Source organism: Myodes glareolus, chromosome 14 (assembly GCF_982192425.1).
Source record: "Myodes glareolus chromosome 14, mMyoGla1.1, whole genome shotgun sequence".
Lineage (NCBI taxonomy): Eukaryota > Metazoa > Chordata > Mammalia > Rodentia > Cricetidae > Myodes > Myodes glareolus.
Genome location: NC_142039.1, coordinates 77,743,169 through 77,764,637, shown reverse-complemented (window position 1 = coordinate 77,764,637; position 21,469 = coordinate 77,743,169). Strand labels below are relative to the sequence as shown.

Genomic DNA, 21,469 nt, shown 5'->3' with positions numbered 1-21,469 from the left:
GGGCCCGCCACCCAGCCCCCAAATAAATACATGGAAACCGATTCTTACTTATGAATGCCTGGGCCTTAGCTTGGCGTGTTTCTAGCCAATTTTTCTAACTTAAATTATCCTATTTCTCTTTAGCTACATTTTGCCTGTGGGCTTTTTCCCTAGCTTCCTTCTTACTCTGTGGCTGACTGTGTGGCTGCAACTGGCGTCGCCCTCTCTTTTTCTTGTTCCTCTCTTTCTTCTTCTCTCAAGCCTACATTTCTCCTCCTATTTATTCTCTCTGCCTGGCAGCCTCACCTGTCCCTCCTCTGCCTAGCTATTGGCTGTTTAACTCTTTATTAGACCGATCAGGTGTTTTAGGCAAGCAAAGTAACACAGCTTTGCAGAGTCAAACAAAGGCAACATAAAAGAAAGAAACACATCTTTGCATCACTAAACAAATATTCCGTAGCATAAACGATTGTAACACATCTTACATTAATATTCTACAACAGAGACCATTTGCCAAATGTCCCTTTCCCATGCTGAATTAGAAAAGACACATGAATGCCCTGGCATCCACCACAAGATACTGTAACAGGAAGGCTGATGGTCGGCTTCCTTATTTACTTATTCACTTTCTACAAGGAGAATTTGATTTATACACCAAAATATATGCCTTCCATATACTCCCAGAGGCATACATGGGGCTTTAAATTTATATAAATGAGGGGCTCCTCTGGCTTGTTTTCATACAGAAAGGTGTCTGGGGAAATCTCCTGTGCCAGGACACAGAGCCCACCCTCTTTCTTTTTAATAGCTATATAGCATTCAGTGCCATTGCATGCATGAATCTATTTCCACACACGTGTGCAATATACACCTCCAATATGCGCAATAGTGTATTGCACTGACCTCCATTCGTTTTCATGTGCGTAGTTTGCAGGTTTTGGTGCCCCAGTTAAAAAGTGGTGCAACTGTGGGCTTTTTTATAGCATGGCTTTTTTTTTATTATTTTAAAATTGATTAGTCAAAAAAATCCTGAAAAGTAGAATTTCTATTAAAAACTAAATTTTATTTCCAATTTATTCTAATCCTTTATGCATATAGAGAAAAAGCTTTCTGGTTTCGCTGAAGAAGGAAAAGCTCAGAAAACATCAGTGACACCCAGTGTGCTGGCCCAGCTCTCTGACTTCATTTCTGATTCAAGATAGAAACTTGTCACCTGCAAGAGGTTCACAGAAATGTCCTGCTCAGGCCAGGATGAAACAAAATAAACCACAAGGATGGGGGGGGGGGTTACTGGCCACACAGTGAACCAGGAAGTTTATTAAGAAATAGCATTGGGGCTGGGGAGGTGACTCAGCGGCTGAGTATGTCTACTATGAAATCAAAAGGACCTGAGTTCAAATCCCCAGCACCTAGACACAAGCCAAACATAGACATGAGTACCTGTAACCGTAGTGTTGGAGGTGGGAGAAGCAGATGAATTCCAGGAGCTCCTTGGACAGTCAGTCGAAGCAATACGGTAAGAGTTTCAGATTTAGTGGGAGACCGTGTCTTAAAAACTAAGGTGAAGAACAATAGAGGAATGCAACGGGCATCTTCCTCTGCCCTTCACATGCCCATGCACACACCACACACACACCATGCTGCAAGAGGAAAGGAACAGCATCTAGACACGGATAAGACGGATACCCGCTCAGATCTTGATCAGGTCACTGTCAATAGTGCTATTAGCTCATGCCATGCCAAAGAAGGAAATTTCCAGCTCTTCTCTTTCTCAAGGAAGATTTATATGACACAGCCAAGCCCGAACATCAAGTGTAATCATTAAAGATTTCTCTGGACAAAATAACTCACCCTAGGATATCTTCAAAGTGGTTTCTTAGCCTTGTGTAACCCTACTAGACCTCAGTGTGGCAGACTAGAAGCCAATTTTTACAATCTTGCTTTAGGCAAAGTGTTCATCCTGTTTGGAAAAAACCCAACTTCTTTTGTCAATATTTACAACTCCTGTCTATCCATACCACATGACAGATTTAAATGATGTCCTGAGTCACTGGGGATGGGGAGAGGTTGAGGATGTCTATGACCTTACAAAGGATAAAATAACAGATACGAGTTTGAATAGATGTTAACGATTTCAGGGAAACTAACCCCTGGGCATTCCCCTGGCAGTTCTCCCAAATGTCAGATACACCACAAATGTGGTGGCCCACACCTATAAAGCCAACACTCCAGAGGCAGGAGGATTGCTATGCCATGCATCACCATTTCATTTTTTAAATTTTTTCATTATTTTTCATTATTACCAAACAATTTCCCACTGCCTAGATGTGTTATATGATGCCTATGTGTCATTGGGCTAGCATTCGGGCTGTTTTACTTTTTGACTGTTTTCATTTTAATATGTCTCTGTGTGTGCCTACTTGAATTTGTGTGTGCCACGTATTGCAAGTGCCCATGGAATCCAGAAGAAGACACCAGTTTCCCTGGAGCCAGAGCCTGGGTGCTCTGTGAGAATAGAATGTGCCCTTAACCGTTGAGCCTACAGCTCCTCCTTAGCTATTTTAGACAATGGGACTATAAAACTTGGTGAGAAAGGTTTTGTACAGAAACATGTTCTTGCTTCTTTTAGGTATACAATAGCGAGATGTGCTAAGTGAAATTAACATTTTATAGATAGGGTTTTTATATTAACATTATTTAGCGTTAGAGGTGGAGCCAAGGCTTCATGTACATTAGATGAATGCTCTAGCAATGAGCTATAGCCATCTATTCAGAATTAACATTTTGTTGTTGTTGTTCTTTGAGACAGGGTTTCTCTGTAACCTTGGAGCCTGTCCTGGTACTAGTTCTTGTAGACCAAGCTGGTCTTGAACTAACAGAGATCCACCTGCCTCTGCCTCCCGAGTGCTAGGATTAAAAGTGTGAGGCACAACTCCTAGGCCTGAATTGATGTTGATCCAGCATAATATAATCAACTGTGCTTTTCTGTGTCTGTCAAGTCATCGCAAGCCCACCTGGGGAAAGGCATCCTTCCTCGCTGAGTGACTCTAGAACTCTGATAAAGGGAGTTGTCCGTGGTTGTGTGGATTAATTTCTACTCTCTCAGCACTGCTCTGCTCACGCTTGTCTTTCTGCTGGTTCTGCATTGCCATGGTTGTTCCTATGGCTCTGGGCTTTTCTGATATCAGTCACAGGAGAGGATGCATTGCTTTGTCCTCTTCACGATTGCCACACTGCTCTGGCCTCATGAATCTACATGAAATTGAAGATCAGTCTGTTCAACAAAGGAGCCAGACTAAGCAACAGGAGAGACATCCATATTATGCTGAGAGGTAACTAACATATTACCACAGTTTGATGATTTTAGGTACAGGGCTATGTGCTGCCGTTGATGACGTAAATATTTTTCAATTTTACTATTATAGTGGCGTTTCAATTATATTTAAATGAATAAAGATTACATAAAGATTTGAAAGTAAAAAATCCCACTGGTCAGCCATATAAACCAGGTTATGGTAACAGACACTTTTAATCCCACTAGGCAAGAAAACGCCCCTGTCTCGACTGCCAAAACGACATGAGCAGGACACAGAATATCCTGATCACAGAAAAGCCTGTCACATATGCTAGGCCTGAAGGCTGAAGAGGGATGCCCCGATGCTGCTGAGGAACTCGGTGTGGGTGACTGTCCGGGCAGCCAGATGTGTTCTGTCATTCCATGGTTTGGAAGTCGCCTGCTTGCACCTCCTGCTTACTGGGTTCCTGTTATTTCCTTCCTGGGTCTCTGAGGGGGTTGAGGATTTGATAGCTATAGTTCTAGTTTTCCAGACACTGAAAGGAAATTAGGATAGAAAATCAATCAGGAGGAAGACTTTGAACCCACCTAGATAGGATAGATGTGAAATCTTTTCTCTGAATTTGTCAAATGCAAATGGACTAGGCATTGTCGATGTATTTAATGCCTGTACAAATTGTCTATGCGCATATTACATATAGCTTCCACCTTTCTTTTAGAAAGAACGGGGGAATCGTAGTGACATTTCAACTGTATTTAAGTAAATAAAGATGACCTGAAGATCTGAGTGTAAAAGAGTCCCACTGATCCGCCTCAATGAGCAGATTATGGCAAGACACACCTTTAATCCCAGTGGCCACACCCTAACACACACCCTAATTCCACTGGTGCACGCCCTTAGTCTCACCCCTAGAGAGGAGTATAAGAAGGGGTCGAGACCTCTCTCAGACAAGCAGTCTCGTTCCGAGATTCCTGGAGGTAGCAAGCTTGAGTTGGCAGCGAAGGACGGCACAAAGCAAAGGAAAGAAAGGGCTGGTCGGACAAGAAGAAAAATCAGCGGACTAAGGAGCCAAGCCACCAGGACTGAGCTTCCCATCATCCCCTTTATCCAAGCGCCTAACCCAAGCGCCCAGCAAAGAGACTTGAGCGGTCCTACTCAGCTCAGATTCAGCCAACCTGCCCGCAGCCGCCTCAGGAGGAGCCCTGGGGTCCATCTCCTTCCCTTCTCAGGATCTGAAGATGGCTACACAGTCAGAGAGGAAAGTGGTGTTGAAAGGAACCACCAAGCTGTCCCTAAATGAGCGCTTTACTAGTATGCTGGAGAACAAACAGCCCACGGCAGCGACTATTCGGGCTTCGCTGCAGCAGCAGCAGCTAAGCAGTGCCAGAAGCAGAAGGCTGGCCCAGCAGATGAAGAATAGACCCTCTGTCCAGGCAGCATTAAAACTTAAGCGGGGCCTGGGAAAGAAGAGGAACATCCAGGCGCATTTTGGCCGACCCAGAGGTGCCCTGTCCAGGGGAGCGATTGGAGGACGAGGCCTACCCGAAATCCAGAGAGGCTTTCCCCGAGGAGGAAGAGGAGGACGAGGAGGAGGAAGAGGAAGAAGGGGAGGAGAAGAAGGAGGACGAGGAAGAAGAGGGAGAGGAGGAAGAGGAGGAAGACTCCGTGGGGGATTTGCCACCAGAAGGCTGCTTAGGGGCGGGTTGTCGCTCCAAGGTCGAAGCCCGCTCCTCCGAGGTGAACTGGACTCAGCTGCCCCACGAATGGACTCAAGAAGTGGTGCTGTTCCGGGTCGTGGAGGCCCCGGGAGAGGGGGCCTAGGGCGGGCAGCTATGGGTCGTGGTGGAGTCGGTGGGAGAGGTCTGGCTGTGATGGGTCGGGGAAGAGGCAACTTTGGATGGCGTGGTCGAGGGAGAGGTGCCCTCCGTCGCTCTCAATTGACCAAGGAGCAGCTGGACAAGGAACTGGACGAGTACATGTCCAACACTAAAGGACGCCTGGATGCTGAGTTGGATGCCTACATGGCGCAGACAGATCCTGAAACCGATGACTGCAGCCTGCCCGCCTTCCTGCCTACCTCTTAGACTCTCGGGAAAGTCACCACCCCTGTGCCTAGGAAGAAAGAACCTGGAGCACCCTGAGAAGGACTCTGACTGAGGCCGGGGAAGGACTCACACGATGGGTTGTGGACTCGCTTGCTATACCAGTGGGTGCCTTTGTTCTGTTCTGTGTACCTTTCCATATTGTGTGAAATAAACCCCATTTTCCTTTGATTCGGCTGAGGTGTTTTCTTGTTTATCCAGTCCCCCAGACTTGAGTTTATTAAGCAGGAATGCGTTGGCCCTGTGAGGGGACCCTTTTTCTAGTCTCTGCCTCACCTGCCATATATGCTGATGGTTTAATATTCCTTCTGGTCACCTTTTTGATTCCGGAAACGTTTCCTGCAGGAGCCAGTGTCCTCACTGATATGTGCTCTCTGGGATAGAGTTCTACATCTTCCTGAAAAGCTGTCCGGTTGCAGCTAAACCTGAAGTGTGTCGGCTGTGTTGTTGGTGAGGGAGCTAATGCGGAATTGTGGATACTGCTGCTGGGTCACGAATGGCTTACACCTAATGGGCACTTTTATTTGGCCATTGACATTGCATATGACACACTGAGTTGGATGTGTAGAATTTACACCCTAAAATGAGATTTTTCATTTTGGCTCTCTGTTTTGTCTGAGAATCTTGTACACATTTACTGTTGGAGAAGCCGTTCGATGTGGCTGAAGAGACAGGGTTGGGAGACGCTTTACAACCTAACTCTGGGAAGGAGTCGTTTGCTGCTCCTGCCGACATGCAGTTACCAAGGTTCAGAACCAACTTGGTTCAATCTACATAACTTGTTTTTTTGGAACCTCTTGAAGGCTTAATTTTAACAATTGGTCAGCTGCTCAGTTTCAGTGGAATTCTTTTAACCTGCTTCGTTATAAAGCTGTTGTTTCATTCAAAAAAAAAATTATGAGCACCCAATCATCAGAAAGTAGTCTAGAAAACTATGGACACCTTCACCCTCCACCAAAAAAGAAAAAAATGGATTATGGATGTCTGTTCTTGTTTAATGTGTTAGTTACAATTTATTATGGCTAATGGTTAGGAAAAATCTAAACCAAGGATATTTGATTAGATTTAAGGTTTTTGTTTTGAAAAACAAAGGCTGGGCGTGTGTGGCAATCACTTTAATCCCCACACTTGGGAGGCAGAAGCAGGCTGATCTTAATGAGTTCAAGGTCAGCCTGGTCTACAGAGCCAGTTCCCAGACAGGCTCTATAGCTACTGAGAAAACCTGGATCAAAAACCCAAAATGGTGAAAAAGAAAGAGAGAGAGAGAGAGAGAGAGAGAGAGAGACATAGACAGACAGAGAGAGACAGAGAGGATAGAGATAAAATGATAAGCAATAAAAAACGATTATTGATCCTGTTTTTCGCACCTATTTGTTTTAAGTCTTTTGCTTTGGTTTATTTTTATATATTGTATACAAATTTGCATATTGATACAAACTTGAGATCTATTTTAGTAAAACATGCTCCACAAACATTTCCAATCTTGTCCGAGGTATTGTACCTATACTGCTCATCTAACAATGGAATATCAATTTCTAGACATGAAAATTATTATTAACAATTAACTGTTTAGTAAAATAAAGAAATATAGGGTAGTAGTTCATCACCGGGTAAAATTGAACTCATAGTCATACTAGGTATGTTTTCAAGGTCAAACAAAGATATAATTTAGATGGATAGGTCATGTTCAAACACTTCAGAGATCTACAGAATATGGCAGTTAAAATGCTTTAATAACCTAGATTGTTCTCTTTTGTGACAATGAGACATGTCTGCTCCTGGCAGCAGCAATCTACTGCAGAGAGGATAAGAGACATGGAAGAAACTCCACCTGCAGTTTACTTTCTCTGTGGCGATAAAGAAGCCGTGGGGCAGGAAACGCCCCTATCTCGACTGCCAACACGACTTTCTCCTAGAGACGAGCAGGACACGGAATATTCTGATCACAGAAAAGCCTGTCACATATGCTAGGCCTGAAGGCTGAAGAGGGATGCCCCGATGCTGCTGAGGAACTCGGTGTGGGTGACTGTCCGGGCAGCCAGATGTGTTCTGTCATTCCATGGTTTGGAAGTCGCCTGCTTGCACCTCCTGCTTACTGGGTTCCTGTTATTTCCTTCCTGGGTCTCTGAGGGGGTTGAGGATTTGATAGCTATAGTTCTAGTTTTCCAGACACTGAAAGGAAATTAGGATAGAAAATCAATCAGGAGGAAGACTTTGAACCCACCTAGATAGGATAGATGTGAAATCTTTTCTCTGAATTTGTCAAATGCAAATGGACTAGGCATTGTCGATGTATTTAATGCCTGTACAAATTGTCTATGCGCATATTACATATAGCTTCCACCTTTCTTTTAGAAAGAACGGGGGAATCGTAGTGACATTTCAACTGTATTTAAGTAAATAAAGATGACCTGAAGATCTGAGTGTAAAAGAGTCCCACTGATCCGCCTCAATGAGCAGATTATGGCAAGACACACCTTTAATCCCAGTGGCCACACCCTAACACACACCCTAATTCCACTGGTGCACGCCCTTAGTCTCACCCCTAGAGAGGAGTATAAGAAGGGGTCGAGACCTCTCTCAGACAAGCAGTCTCGTTCCGAGATTCCTGGAGGTAGCAAGCTTGAGTTGGCAGCGAAGGACGGCACAAAGCAAAGGAAAGAAAGGGCTGGTCGGACAAGAAGAAAAATCAGCGGACTAAGGAGCCAAGCCACCAGGACTGAGCTTCCCATCATCCCCTTTATCCAAGCGCCTAACCCAAGCGCCCAGCAAAGAGACTTGAGCGGTCCTACTCAGCTCAGATTCAGCCAACCTGCCCGCAGCCGCCTCAGGAGGAGCCCTGGGGTCCATCTCCTTCCCTTCTCAGGATCTGAAGATGGCTACACAGTCAGAGAGGAAAGTGGTGTTGAAAGGAACCACCAAGCTGTCCCTAAATGAGCGCTTTACTAGTATGCTGGAGAACAAACAGCCCACGGCAGCGACTATTCGGGCTTCGCTGCAGCAGCAGCAGCTAAGCAGTGCCAGAAGCAGAAGGCTGGCCCAGCAGATGAAGAATAGACCCTCTGTCCAGGCAGCATTAAAACTTAAGCGGGGCCTGGGAAAGAAGAGGAACATCCAGGCGCATTTTGGCCGACCCAGAGGTGCCCTGTCCAGGGGAGCGATTGGAGGACGAGGCCTACCCGAAATCCAGAGAGGCTTTCCCCGAGGAGGAAGAGGAGGACGAGGAGGAGGACGAGGAGGACGAGGAGGAGGAGGAAGAGGAAGAAGGGGAGGAGAAGAAGGAGGACGAGGAAGAAGAGGGAGAGGAGGAAGAGGAGGAAGACTCCGTGGGGGATTTGCCACCAGAAGGCTGCTTAGGGGCGGGTTGTCGCTCCAAGGTCGAAGCCCGCTCCTCCGAGGTGAACTGGACTCAGCTGCCCCACGAATGGACTCAAGAAGTGGTGCTGTTCCGGGTCGTGGAGGCCCCGGGAGAGGGGGCCTAGGGCGGGCAGCTATGGGTCGTGGTGGAGTCGGTGGGAGAGGTCTGGCTGTGATGGGTCGGGGAAGAGGCAACTTTGGATGGCGTGGTCGAGGGAGAGGTGCCCTCCGTCGCTCTCAATTGACCAAGGAGCAGCTGGACAAGGAACTGGACGAGTACATGTCCAACACTAAAGGACGCCTGGATGCTGAGTTGGATGCCTACATGGCGCAGACAGATCCTGAAACCGATGACTGCAGCCTGCCCGCCTTCCTGCCTACCTCTTAGACTCTCGGGAAAGTCACCACCCCTGTGCCTAGGAAGAAAGAACCTGGAGCACCCTGAGAAGGACTCTGACTGAGGCCGGGGAAGGACTCACACGATGGGTTGTGGACTCGCTTGCTATACCAGTGGGTGCCTTTGTTCTGTTCTGTGTACCTTTCCATATTGTGTGAAATAAACCCCATTTTCCTTTGATTCGGCTGAGGTGTTTTCTTGTTTATCCAGTCCCCCAGACTTGAGTTTATTAAGCAGGAATGCGTTGGCCCTGTGAGGGGACCCTTTTTCTAGTCTCTGCCTCACCTGCCATATATGCTGATGGTTTAATATTCCTTCTGGTCACCTTTTTGATTCCGGAAACGTTTCCTGCAGGAGCCAGTGTCCTCACTGATATGTGCTCTCTGGGATAGAGTTCTACATCTTCCTGAAAAGCTGTCCGGTTGCAGCTAAACCTGAAGTGTGTCGGCTGTGTTGTTGGTGAGGGAGCTAATGCGGAATTGTGGATACTGCTGCTGGGTCACGAATGGCTTACACCTAATGGGCACTTTTATTTGGCCATTGACATTGCATATGACACACTGAGTTGGATGTGTAGAATTTACACCCTAAAATGAGATTTTTCATTTTGGCTCTCTGTTTTGTCTGAGAATCTTGTACACATTTACTGTTGGAGAAGCCGTTCGATGTGGCTGAAGAGACAGGGTTGGGAGACGCTTTACAACCTAACTCTGGGAAGGAGTCGTTTGCTGCTCCTGCCGACATGCAGTTACCAAGGTTCAGAACCAACTTGGTTCAATCTACATAACTTGTTTTTTTGGAACCTCTTGAAGGCTTAATTTTAACAATTGGTCAGCTGCTCAGTTTCAGTGGAATTCTTTTAACCTGCTTCGTTATAAAGCTGTTGTTTCATTCAAAAAAAAAATTATGAGCACCCAATCATCAGAAAGTAGTCTAGAAAACTATGGACACCTTCACCCTCCACCAAAAAAGAAAAAAATGGATTATGGATGTCTGTTCTTGTTTAATGTGTTAGTTACAATTTATTATGGCTAATGGTTAGGAAAAATCTAAACCAAGGATATTTGATTAGATTTAAGGTTTTTGTTTTGAAAAACAAAGGCTGGGCGTGTGTGGCAATCACTTTAATCCCCACACTTGGGAGGCAGAAGCAGGCTGATCTTAATGAGTTCAAGGTCAGCCTGGTCTACAGAGCCAGTTCCCAGACAGGCTCTATAGCTACTGAGAAAACCTGGATCAAAAACCCAAAATGGTGAAAAAGAAAGAGAGAGAGAGAGAGAGAGAGAGAGAGAGACATAGACAGACAGAGAGAGACAGAGAGGATAGAGATAAAATGATAAGCAATAAAAAACGATTATTGATCCTGTTTTTCGCACCTATTTGTTTTAAGTCTTTTGCTTTGGTTTATTTTTATATATTGTATACAAATTTGCATATTGATACAAACTTGAGATCTATTTTAGTAAAACATGCTCCACAAACATTTCCAATCTTGTCCGAGGTATTGTACCTATACTGCTCATCTAACAATGGAATATCAATTTCTAGACATGAAAATTATTATTAACAATTAACTGTTTAGTAAAATAAAGAAATATAGGGTAGTAGTTCATCACCGGGTAAAATTGAACTCATAGTCATACTAGGTATGTTTTCAAGGTCAAACAAAGATATAATTTAGATGGATAGGTCATGTTCAAACACTTCAGAGATCTACAGAATATGGCAGTTAAAATGCTTTAATAACCTAGATTGTTCTCTTTTGTGACAATGAGACATGTCTGCTCCTGGCAGCAGCAATCTACTGCAGAGAGGATAAGAGACATGGAAGAAACTCCACCTGCAGTTTACTTTCTCTGTGGCGATAAAGAAGCCGTGGGGCAGGAAACGCCCCTATCTCGACTGCCAACACGACTTTCTCCTAGAGACGAGCAGGACACGGAATATTCTGATCACAGAAAAGCCTGTCACATATGCTAGGCCTGAAGGCTGAAGAGGGATGCCCCGATGCTGCTGAGGAACTCGGTGTGGGTGACTGTCCGGGCAGCCAGATGTGTTCTGTCATTCCATGGTTTGGAAGTCGCCTGCTTGCACCTCCTGCTTACTGGGTTCCTGTTATTTCCTTCCTGGGTCTCTGAGGGGGTTGAGGATTTGATAGCTATAGTTCTAGTTTTCCAGACACTGAAAGGAAATTAGGATAGAAAATCAATCAGGAGGAAGACTTTGAACCCACCTAGATAGGATAGATGTGAAATCTTTTCTCTGAATTTGTCAAATGCAAATGGACTAGGCATTGTCGATGTATTTAATGCCTGTACAAATTGTCTATGCGCATATTACATATAGCTTCCACCTTTCTTTTAGAAAGAACGGGGGAATCGTAGTGACATTTCAACTGTATTTAAGTAAATAAAGATGACCTGAAGATCTGAGTGTAAAAGAGTCCCACTGATCCGCCTCAATGAGCAGATTATGGCAAGACACACCTTTAATCCCAGTGGCCACACCCTAACACACACCCTAATTCCACTGGTGCACGCCCTTAGTCTCACCCCTAGAGAGGAGTATAAGAAGGGGTCGAGACCTCTCTCAGACAAGCAGTCTCGTTCCGAGATTCCTGGAGGTAGCAAGCTTGAGTTGGCAGCGAAGGACGGCACAAAGCAAAGGAAAGAAAGGGCTGGTCGGACAAGAAGAAAAATCAGCGGACTAAGGAGCCAAGCCACCAGGACTGAGCTTCCCATCATCCCCTTTATCCAAGCGCCTAACCCAAGCGCCCAGCAAAGAGACTTGAGCGGTCCTACTCAGCTCAGATTCAGCCAACCTGCCCGCAGCCGCCTCAGGAGGAGCCCTGGGGTCCATCTCCTTCCCTTCTCAGGATCTGAAGATGGCTACACAGTCAGAGAGGAAAGTGGTGTTGAAAGGAACCACCAAGCTGTCCCTAAATGAGCGCTTTACTAGTATGCTGGAGAACAAACAGCCCACGGCAGCGACTATTCGGGCTTCGCTGCAGCAGCAGCAGCTAAGCAGTGCCAGAAGCAGAAGGCTGGCCCAGCAGATGAAGAATAGACCCTCTGTCCAGGCAGCATTAAAACTTAAGCGGGGCCTGGGAAAGAAGAGGAACATCCAGGCGCATTTTGGCCGACCCAGAGGTGCCCTGTCCAGGGGAGCGATTGGAGGACGAGGCCTACCCGAAATCCAGAGAGGCTTTCCCCGAGGAGGAAGAGGAGGACGAGGAGGAGGACGAGGAGGACGAGGAGGAGGAGGAAGAGGAAGAAGGGGAGGAGAAGAAGGAGGACGAGGAAGAAGAGGGAGAGGAGGAAGAGGAGGAAGACTCCGTGGGGGATTTGCCACCAGAAGGCTGCTTAGGGGCGGGTTGTCGCTCCAAGGTCGAAGCCCGCTCCTCCGAGGTGAACTGGACTCAGCTGCCCCACGAATGGACTCAAGAAGTGGTGCTGTTCCGGGTCGTGGAGGCCCCGGGAGAGGGGGCCTAGGGCGGGCAGCTATGGGTCGTGGTGGAGTCGGTGGGAGAGGTCTGGCTGTGATGGGTCGGGGAAGAGGCAACTTTGGATGGCGTGGTCGAGGGAGAGGTGCCCTCCGTCGCTCTCAATTGACCAAGGAGCAGCTGGACAAGGAACTGGACGAGTACATGTCCAACACTAAAGGACGCCTGGATGCTGAGTTGGATGCCTACATGGCGCAGACAGATCCTGAAACCGATGACTGCAGCCTGCCCGCCTTCCTGCCTACCTCTTAGACTCTCGGGAAAGTCACCACCCCTGTGCCTAGGAAGAAAGAACCTGGAGCACCCTGAGAAGGACTCTGACTGAGGCCGGGGAAGGACTCACACGATGGGTTGTGGACTCGCTTGCTATACCAGTGGGTGCCTTTGTTCTGTTCTGTGTACCTTTCCATATTGTGTGAAATAAACCCCATTTTCCTTTGATTCGGCTGAGGTGTTTTCTTGTTTATCCAGTCCCCCAGACTTGAGTTTATTAAGCAGGAATGCGTTGGCCCTGTGAGGGGACCCTTTTTCTAGTCTCTGCCTCACCTGCCATATATGCTGATGGTTTAATATTCCTTCTGGTCACCTTTTTGATTCCGGAAACGTTTCCTGCAGGCTCTCTGGGATAGAGTTCTACATCTTCCTGAAAAGCTGTCCGGTTGCAGCTAAACCTGAAGTGTGTCGGCTGTGTTGTTGGTGAGGGAGCTAATGCGGAATTGTGGATACTGCTGCTGGGTCACGAATGGCTTACACCTAATGGGCACTTTTATTTGGCCATTGACATTGCATATGACACACTGAGTTGGATGTGTAGAATTTACACCCTAAAATGAGATTTTTCATTTTGGCTCTCTGTTTTGTCTGAGAATCTTGTACACATTTACTGTTGGAGAAGCCGTTCGATGTGGCTGAAGAGACAGGGTTGGGAGACGCTTTACAACCTAACTCTGGGAAGGAGTCGTTTGCTGCTCCTGCCGACATGCAGTTACCAAGGTTCAGAACCAACTTGGTTCAATCTACATAACTTGTTTTTTTGGAACCTCTTGAAGGCTTAATTTTAACAATTGGTCAGCTGCTCAGTTTCAGTGGAATTCTTTTAACCTGCTTCGTTATAAAGCTGTTGTTTCATTCAAAAAAAAAATTATGAGCACCCAATCATCAGAAAGTAGTCTAGAAAACTATGGACACCTTCACCCTCCACCAAAAAAGAAAAAAATGGATTATGGATGTCTGTTCTTGTTTAATGTGTTAGTTACAATTTATTATGGCTAATGGTTAGGAAAAATCTAAACCAAGGATATTTGATTAGATTTAAGGTTTTTGTTTTGAAAAACAAAGGCTGGGCGTGTGTGGCAATCACTTTAATCCCCACACTTGGGAGGCAGAAGCAGGCTGATCTTAATGAGTTCAAGGTCAGCCTGGTCTACAGAGCCAGTTCCCAGACAGGCTCTATAGCTACTGAGAAAACCTGGATCAAAAACCCAAAATGGTGAAAAAGAAAGAGAGAGAGAGAGAGAGAGAGAGAGAGAGACATAGACAGACAGAGAGAGACAGAGAGGATAGAGATAAAATGATAAGCAATAAAAAACGATTATTGATCCTGTTTTTCGCACCTATTTGTTTTAAGTCTTTTGCTTTGGTTTATTTTTATATATTGTATACAAATTTGCATATTGATACAAACTTGAGATCTATTTTAGTAAAACATGCTCCACAAACATTTCCAATCTTGTCCGAGGTATTGTACCTATACTGCTCATCTAACAATGGAATATCAATTTCTAGACATGAAAATTATTATTAACAATTAACTGTTTAGTAAAATAAAGAAATATAGGGTAGTAGTTCATCACCGGGTAAAATTGAACTCATAGTCATACTAGGTATGTTTTCAAGGTCAAACAAAGATATAATTTAGATGGATAGGTCATGTTCAAACACTTCAGAGATCTACAGAATATGGCAGTTAAAATGCTTTAATAACCTAGATTGTTCTCTTTTGTGACAATGAGACATGTCTGCTCCTGGCAGCAGCAATCTACTGCAGAGAGGATAAGAGACATGGAAGAAACTCCACCTGCAGTTTACTTTCTCTGTGGCGATAAAGAAGCCGTGGGGCAGGAAACGCCCCTATCTCGACTGCCAACACGACTTTCTCCTAGAGACGAGCAGGACACGGAATATTCTGATCACAGAAAAGCCTGTCACATATGCTAGGCCTGAAGGCTGAAGAGGGATGCCCCGATGCTGCTGAGGAACTCGGTGTGGGTGACTGTCCGGGCAGCCAGATGTGTTCTGTCATTCCATGGTTTGGAAGTCGCCTGCTTGCACCTCCTGCTTACTGGGTTCCTGTTATTTCCTTCCTGGGTCTCTGAGGGGGTTGAGGATTTGATAGCTATAGTTCTAGTTTTCCAGACACTGAAAGGAAATTAGGATAGAAAATCAATCAGGAGGAAGACTTTGAACCCACCTAGATAGGATAGATGTGAAATCTTTTCTCTGAATTTGTCAAATGCAAATGGACTAGGCATTGTCGATGTATTTAATGCCTGTACAAATTGTCTATGCGCATATTACATATAGCTTCCACCTTTCTTTTAGAAAGAACGGGGGAATCGTAGTGACATTTCAACTGTATTTAAGTAAATAAAGATGACCTGAAGATCTGAGTGTAAAAGAGTCCCACTGATCCGCCTCAATGAGCAGATTATGGCAAGACACACCTTTAATCCCAGTGGCCACACCCTAACACACACCCTAATTCCACTGGTGCACGCCCTTAGTCTCACCCCTAGAGAGGAGTATAAGAAGGGGTCGAGACCTCTCTCAGACAAGCAGTCTCGTTCCGAGATTCCTGGAGGTAGCAAGCTTGAGTTGGCAGCGAAGGACGGCACAAAGCAAAGGAAAGAAAGGGCTGGTCGGACAAGAAGAAAAATCAGCGGACTAAGGAGCCAAGCCACCAGGACTGAGCTTCCCATCATCCCCTTTATCCAAGCGCCTAACCCAAGCGCCCAGCAAAGAGACTTGAGCGGTCCTACTCAGCTCAGATTCAGCCAACCTGCCCGCAGCCGCCTCAGGAGGAGCCCTGGGGTCCATCTCCTTCCCTTCTCAGGATCTGAAGATGGCTACACAGTCAGAGAGGAAAGTGGTGTTGAAAGGAACCACCAAGCTGTCCCTAAATGAGCGCTTTACTAGTATGCTGGAGAACAAACAGCCCACGGCAGCGACTATTCGGGCTTCGCTGCAGCAGCAGCAGCTAAGCAGTGCCAGAAGCAGAAGGCTGGCCCAGCAGATGAAGAATAGACCCTCTGTCCAGGCAGCATTAAAACTTAAGCGGGGCCTGGGAAAGAAGAGGAACATCCAGGCGCATTTTGGCCGACCCAGAGGTGCCCTGTCCAGGGGAGCGATTGGAGGACGAGGCCTACCCGAAATCCAGAGAGGCTTTCCCCGAGGAGGAAGAGGAGGACGAGGAGGAGGACGAGGAGGACGAGGAGGAGGAGGAAGAGGAAGAAGGGGAGGAGAAGAAGGAGGACGAGGAAGAAGAGGGAGAGGAGGAAGAGGAGGAAGACTCCGTGGGGGATTTGCCACCAGAAGGCTGCTTAGGGGCGGGTTGTCGCTCCAAGGTCGAAGCCCGCTCCTCCGAGGTGAACTGGACTCAGCTGCCCCACGAATGGACTCAAGAAGTGGTGCTGTTCCGGGTCGTGGAGGCCCCGGGAGAGGGGGCCTAGGGCGGGCAGCTATGGGTCGTGGTGGAGTCGGTGGGAGAGGTCTGGCTGTGATGGGTCGGGGAAGAGGCAACTTTGGATGGCGTGGTCGAGGGAGAGGTGCCCTCCGTCGCTCTCAATTGACCAAGGAGCAGCTGGACAAGGAACTGGACGAGTACATGTCCAACACTAAAGGACGCCTGGATGCTGAGTTGGATGCCTACATGGCGCAGACAGATCCTGAAACCGATGACTGCAGCCTGCCCGCCTTCCTGCCTACCTCTTAGACTCTCGGGAAAGTCACCACCCCTGTGCCTAGGAAGAAAGAACCTGGAGCACCCTGAGAAGGACTCTGACTGAGGCCGGGGAAGGACTCACACGATGGGTTGTGGACTCGCTTGCTATACCAGTGGGTGCCTTTGTTCTGTTCTGTGTACCTTTCCATATTGTGTGAAATAAACCCCATTTTCCTTTGATTCGGCTGAGGTGTTTTCTTGTTTATCCAGTCCCCCAGACTTGAGTTTATTAAGCAGGAATGCGTTGGCCCTGTGAGGGGACCCTTTTTCTAGTCTCTGCCTCACCTGCCATATATGCTGATGGTTTAATATTCCTTCTGGTCACCTTTTTGATTCCGGAAACGTTTCCTGCAGGAGCCAGTGTCCTCACTGATATGTGCTCTCTGGGATAGAGTTCTACATCTTCCTGAAAAGCTGTCCGGTTGCAGCTAAACCTGAAGTGTGTCGGCTGTGTTGTTGGTGAGGGAGCTAATGCGGAATTGTGGATACTGCTGCTGGGTCACGAATGGCTTACACCTAATGGGCACTTTTATTTGGCCATTGACATTGCATATGACACACTGAGTTGGATGTGTAGAATTTACACCCTAAAATGAGATTTTTCATTTTGGCTCTCTGTTTTGTCTGAGAATCTTGTACACATTTACTGTTGGAGAAGCCGTTCGATGTGGCTGAAGAGACAGGGTTGGGAGACGCTTTACAACCTAACTCTGGGAAGGAGTCGTTTGCTGCTCCTGCCGACATGCAGTTACCAAGGTTCAGAACCAACTTGGTTCAATCTACATAACTTGTTTTTTTGGAACCTCTTGAAGGCTTAATTTTAACAATTGGTCAGCTGCTCAGTTTCAGTGGAATTCTTTTAACCTGCTTCGTTATAAAGCTGTTGTTTCATTCAAAAAAAAAATTATGAGCACCCAATCATCAGAAAGTAGTCTAGAAAACTATGGACACCTTCACCCTCCACCAAAAAAGAAAAAAATGGATTATGGATGTCTGTTCTTGTTTAATGTGTTAGTTACAATTTATTATGGCTAATGGTTAGGAAAAATCTAAACCAAGGATATTTGATTAGATTTAAGGTTTTTGTTTTGAAAAACAAAGGCTGGGCGTGTGTGGCAATCACTTTAATCCCCACACTTGGGAGGCAGAAGCAGGCTGATCTTAATGAGTTCAAGGTCAGCCTGGTCTACAGAGCCAGTTCCCAGACAGGCTCTATAGCTACTGAGAAAACCTGGATCAAAAACCCAAAATGGTGAAAAAGAAAGAGAGAGAGAGAGAGAGAGAGAGAGAGAGACATAGACAGACAGAGAGAGACAGAGAGGATAGAGATAAAATGATAAGCAATAAAAAACGATTATTGATCCTGTTTTTCGCACCTATTTGTTTTAAGTCTTTTGCTTTGGTTTATTTTTATATATTGTATACAAATTTGCATATTGATACAAACTTGAGATCTATTTTAGTAAAACATGCTCCACAAACATTTCCAATCTTGTCCGAGGTATTGTACCTATACTGCTCATCTAACAATGGAATATCAATTTCTAGACATGAAAATTATTATTAACAATTAACTGTTTAGTAAAATAAAGAAATATAGGGTAGTAGTTCATCACCGGGTAAAATTGAACTCATAGTCATACTAGGTATGTTTTCAAGGTCAAACAAAGATATAATTTAGATGGATAGGTCATGTTCAAACACTTCAGAGATCTACAGAATATGGCAGTTAAAATGCTTTAATAACCTAGATTGTTCTCTTTTGTGACAATGAGACATGTCTGCTCCTGGCAGCAGCAATCTACTGCAGAGAGGATAAGAGACATGGAAGAAACTCCACCTGCAGTTTACTTTCTCTGTGGCGATAAAGAAGCCGTGGGGCAGGAAACGCCCCTATCTCGACTGCCAACACGACTTTCTCCTAGAGACGAGCAGGACACGGAATATTCTGATCACAGAAAAGCCTGTCACATATGCTAGGCCTGAAGGCTGAAGAGGGATGCCCCGATGCTGCTGAGGAACTCGGTGTGGGTGACTGTCCGGGCAGCCAGATGTGTTCTGTCATTCCATGGTTTGGAAGTCGCCTGCTTGCACCTCCTGCTTACTGGGTTCCTGTTATTTCCTTCCTGGGTCTCTGAGGGGGTTGAGGATTTGATAGCTATAGTTCTAGTTTTCCAGACACTGAAAGGAAATTAGGATAGAAAATCAATCAGGAGGAAGACTTTGAACCCACCTAGATAGGATAGATGTGAAATCTTTTCTCTGAATTTGTCAAATGCAAATGGACTAGGCATTGTCGATGTATTTAATGCCTGTACAAATTGTCTATGCGCATATTACATATAGCTTCCACCTTTCTTTTAGAAAGAACGGGGGAATCGTAGTGACATTTCAACTGTATTTAAGTAAATAAAGATGACCTGAAGATCTGAGTGTAAAAGAGTCCCACTGATCCGCCTCAATGAGCAGATTATGGCAAGACACACCTTTAATCCCAGTGGCCACACCCTAACACACACCCTAATTCCACTGGTGCACGCCCTTAGTCTCACCCCTAGAGAGGAGTATAAGAAGGGGTCGAGACCTCTCTCAGACAAGCAGTCTCGTTCCGAGATTCCTGGAGGTAGCAAGCTTGAGTTGGCAGCGAAGGACGGCACAAAGCAAAGGAAAGAAAGGGCTGGTCGGACAAGAAGAAAAATCAGCGGACTAAGGAGCCAAGCCACCAGGACTGAGCTTCCCATCATCCCCTTTATCCAAGCGCCTAACCCAAGCGCCCAGCAAAGAGACTTGAGCGGTCCTACTCAGCTCAGATTCAGCCAACCTGCCCGCAGCCGCCTCAGGAGGAGCCCTGGGGTCCATCTCCTTCCCTTCTCAGGATCTGAAGATGGCTACACAGTCAGAGAGGAAAGTGGTGTTGAAAGGAACCACCAAGCTGTCCCTAAATGAGCGCTTTACTAGTATGCTGGAGAACAAACAGCCCACGGCAGCGACTATTCGGGCTTCGCTGCAGCAGCAGCAGCTAAGCAGTGCCAGAAGCAGAAGGCTGGCCCAGCAGATGAAGAATAGACCCTCTGTCCAGGCAGCATTAAAACTTAAGCGGGGCCTGGGAAAGAAGAGGAACATCCAGGCGCATTTTGGCCGACCCAGAGGTGCCCTGTCCAGGGGAGCGATTGGAGGACGAGGCCTACCCGAAATCCAGAGAGGCTTTCCCCGAGGAGGAAGAGGAGGACGAGGAGGAGGACGAGGAGGACGAGGAGGAGGAGGAAGAGGAAGAAGGGGAGGAGAAGAAGGAGGACGAGGAAGAAGAGGGAGAGGAGGAAGAGGAGGAAGACTCCGTGGGGGATTTGCCACCAGAAGGCTGCTTAGGGGCGGGTTGTCGCTCCAAGGTCGAAGCCCGCTCCTCCGAGGTGAACTGGACTCAGCTGCCCCACGAATGGACTCAAGAAGTGGTGCTGTTCCGGGTCGTGGAGGCCCCGGGAGAGGGGGCCTAGGGCGGGCAGCTATGGGTCGTGGTGGAGTCGGTGGGAGAGGTCTGGCTGTGATGGGTCGGGGAAGAGGCAACTTTGGATGGCGTGGTCGAGGGAGAGGTGCCCTCCGTCGCTCACAATTGACCAAGGAGCAGCTGGACAAGGAACTGGACGAGTACATGTCCAACACTAAAGGACGCCTGGATGCTGAGTTGGATGCCTACATGGCGCAGACAGATCCTGAAACCGATGACTGCAGCCTGCCCGCCTTCCTGCCTACCTCTTAGACTCTCGGGAAAGTCACCACCCCTGTGCCTAGGAAGAAAGAACCTGGAGCACCCTGAGAAGGACTCTGACTGAGGCCGGGGAAGGACTCACACGATGGGTTGTGGACTCGCTTGCTATACCAGTGGGTGCCTTTGTTCTGTTCTGTGTACCTTTCCATATTGTGTGAAATAAACCCCATTTTCCTTTGATTCGGCTGAGGGGTTTTCTTGTTTATCCAGTCCCCCAGACTTGAGTTTATTAAGCAGGAATGCGTTGGCCCTGTGAGGGGACCCTTTTTCTAGTCTCTGCCTCACCTGCCATATATGCTGATGGTTTAATATTCCTTCTGGTCACCTTTTTGATTCCAGAAACGTTTCCTGCAGGAGCCAGTGTCCTCACTGATATGTGCTCTCCGGGATAGAGTTCTACATCTTCCTGAAAAGCTGTCCGGTTGCAGCTAAACCTGAAGTGTGTCGGCTGTGTTGTTGGTGAGGGAGCTAAGGTGGAATTGTGGATACTGCTGCTGGGTCACGAATGGCTTACACCTAATGGGCACTTTTATTTGGCCATTGACATTGCATATGACACACTGAGTTGGATGTGTAGAATTTACACCCTAAAATGAGATTTTTCATTTTGGCTCTCTGTTTTGTCTGAGAATCTTGTACACATTTACTGTTGGAGAAGCCGTTCGATTTGGCTGAAGAGACAGGGTTGGGAGACGCTTTACAACCTAACTCTGGGAAGGAGTCGTTTGCTGCTCCTGCCGACATGCAGTTACCAAGGTTCAGAACCAACTTGGTTCAATCTACATAACTTGTGTTTTTGGAGCCTCTTGAAGGCTTAATTTTAACAATTGGTCAGCTGCTCAGTTTCAGTGGAATTCTTTTAACCTGCTTCGTTATAAAGCTGTTGTTTCATTCAAAAAAAAATTATGAGCACCCAATCATCAGAAAGTAGTCTAGAAAACTATGGACACCTTCACCCTCCACCAAAAAAAAAAAAAAAAAATGGATTATGGATGTCTGTTCTTGTTTAATGTGTTAGTTACAATTTATTATGGCTAATGGTTAGGAAAAATCTAAACCAAGGATATTTGATT

At 46.5% G+C, this 21,469-nt stretch overlaps 1 protein-coding gene and 4 pseudogenes across 1 annotated transcript; all 5 read left to right on the top strand.

The window, feature by feature from the left end:
* The first annotated feature begins 4,276 nt into the window (after nucleotides 1-4,276).
* Nucleotides 4,277-5,359, top strand: LOC148119934 (chromatin target of PRMT1 protein pseudogene; annotated as a pseudogene).
* Nucleotides 5,360-8,015: 2,656 nt separating this feature from the next.
* LOC148119933 (chromatin target of PRMT1 protein pseudogene) lies at nucleotides 8,016-9,122 on the top strand (annotated as a pseudogene).
* A 2,656-nt stretch (nucleotides 9,123-11,778) lies between these two features.
* On the top strand, nucleotides 11,779-12,885 carry LOC148119932 (chromatin target of PRMT1 protein pseudogene; annotated as a pseudogene).
* Nucleotides 12,886-15,517: 2,632 nt separating this feature from the next.
* On the top strand, nucleotides 15,518-16,624 carry LOC148119931 (chromatin target of PRMT1 protein pseudogene; annotated as a pseudogene).
* A 2,656-nt stretch (nucleotides 16,625-19,280) lies between these two features.
* LOC148119930 (chromatin target of PRMT1 protein-like) lies at nucleotides 19,281-20,410 on the top strand. The gene is made up of 2 exons (XM_087896727.1): nucleotides 19,281-19,851; nucleotides 19,963-20,410. Exons 1-2 carry the CDS (start codon nucleotides 19,518-19,520, stop codon nucleotides 20,385-20,387), a joined length of 759 nt encoding a protein of 252 aa, XP_087752853.1. The 5' UTR covers nucleotides 19,281-19,517; the 3' UTR covers nucleotides 20,388-20,410.
* The last annotated feature ends 1,059 nt before the right edge of the window (nucleotides 20,411-21,469 follow it).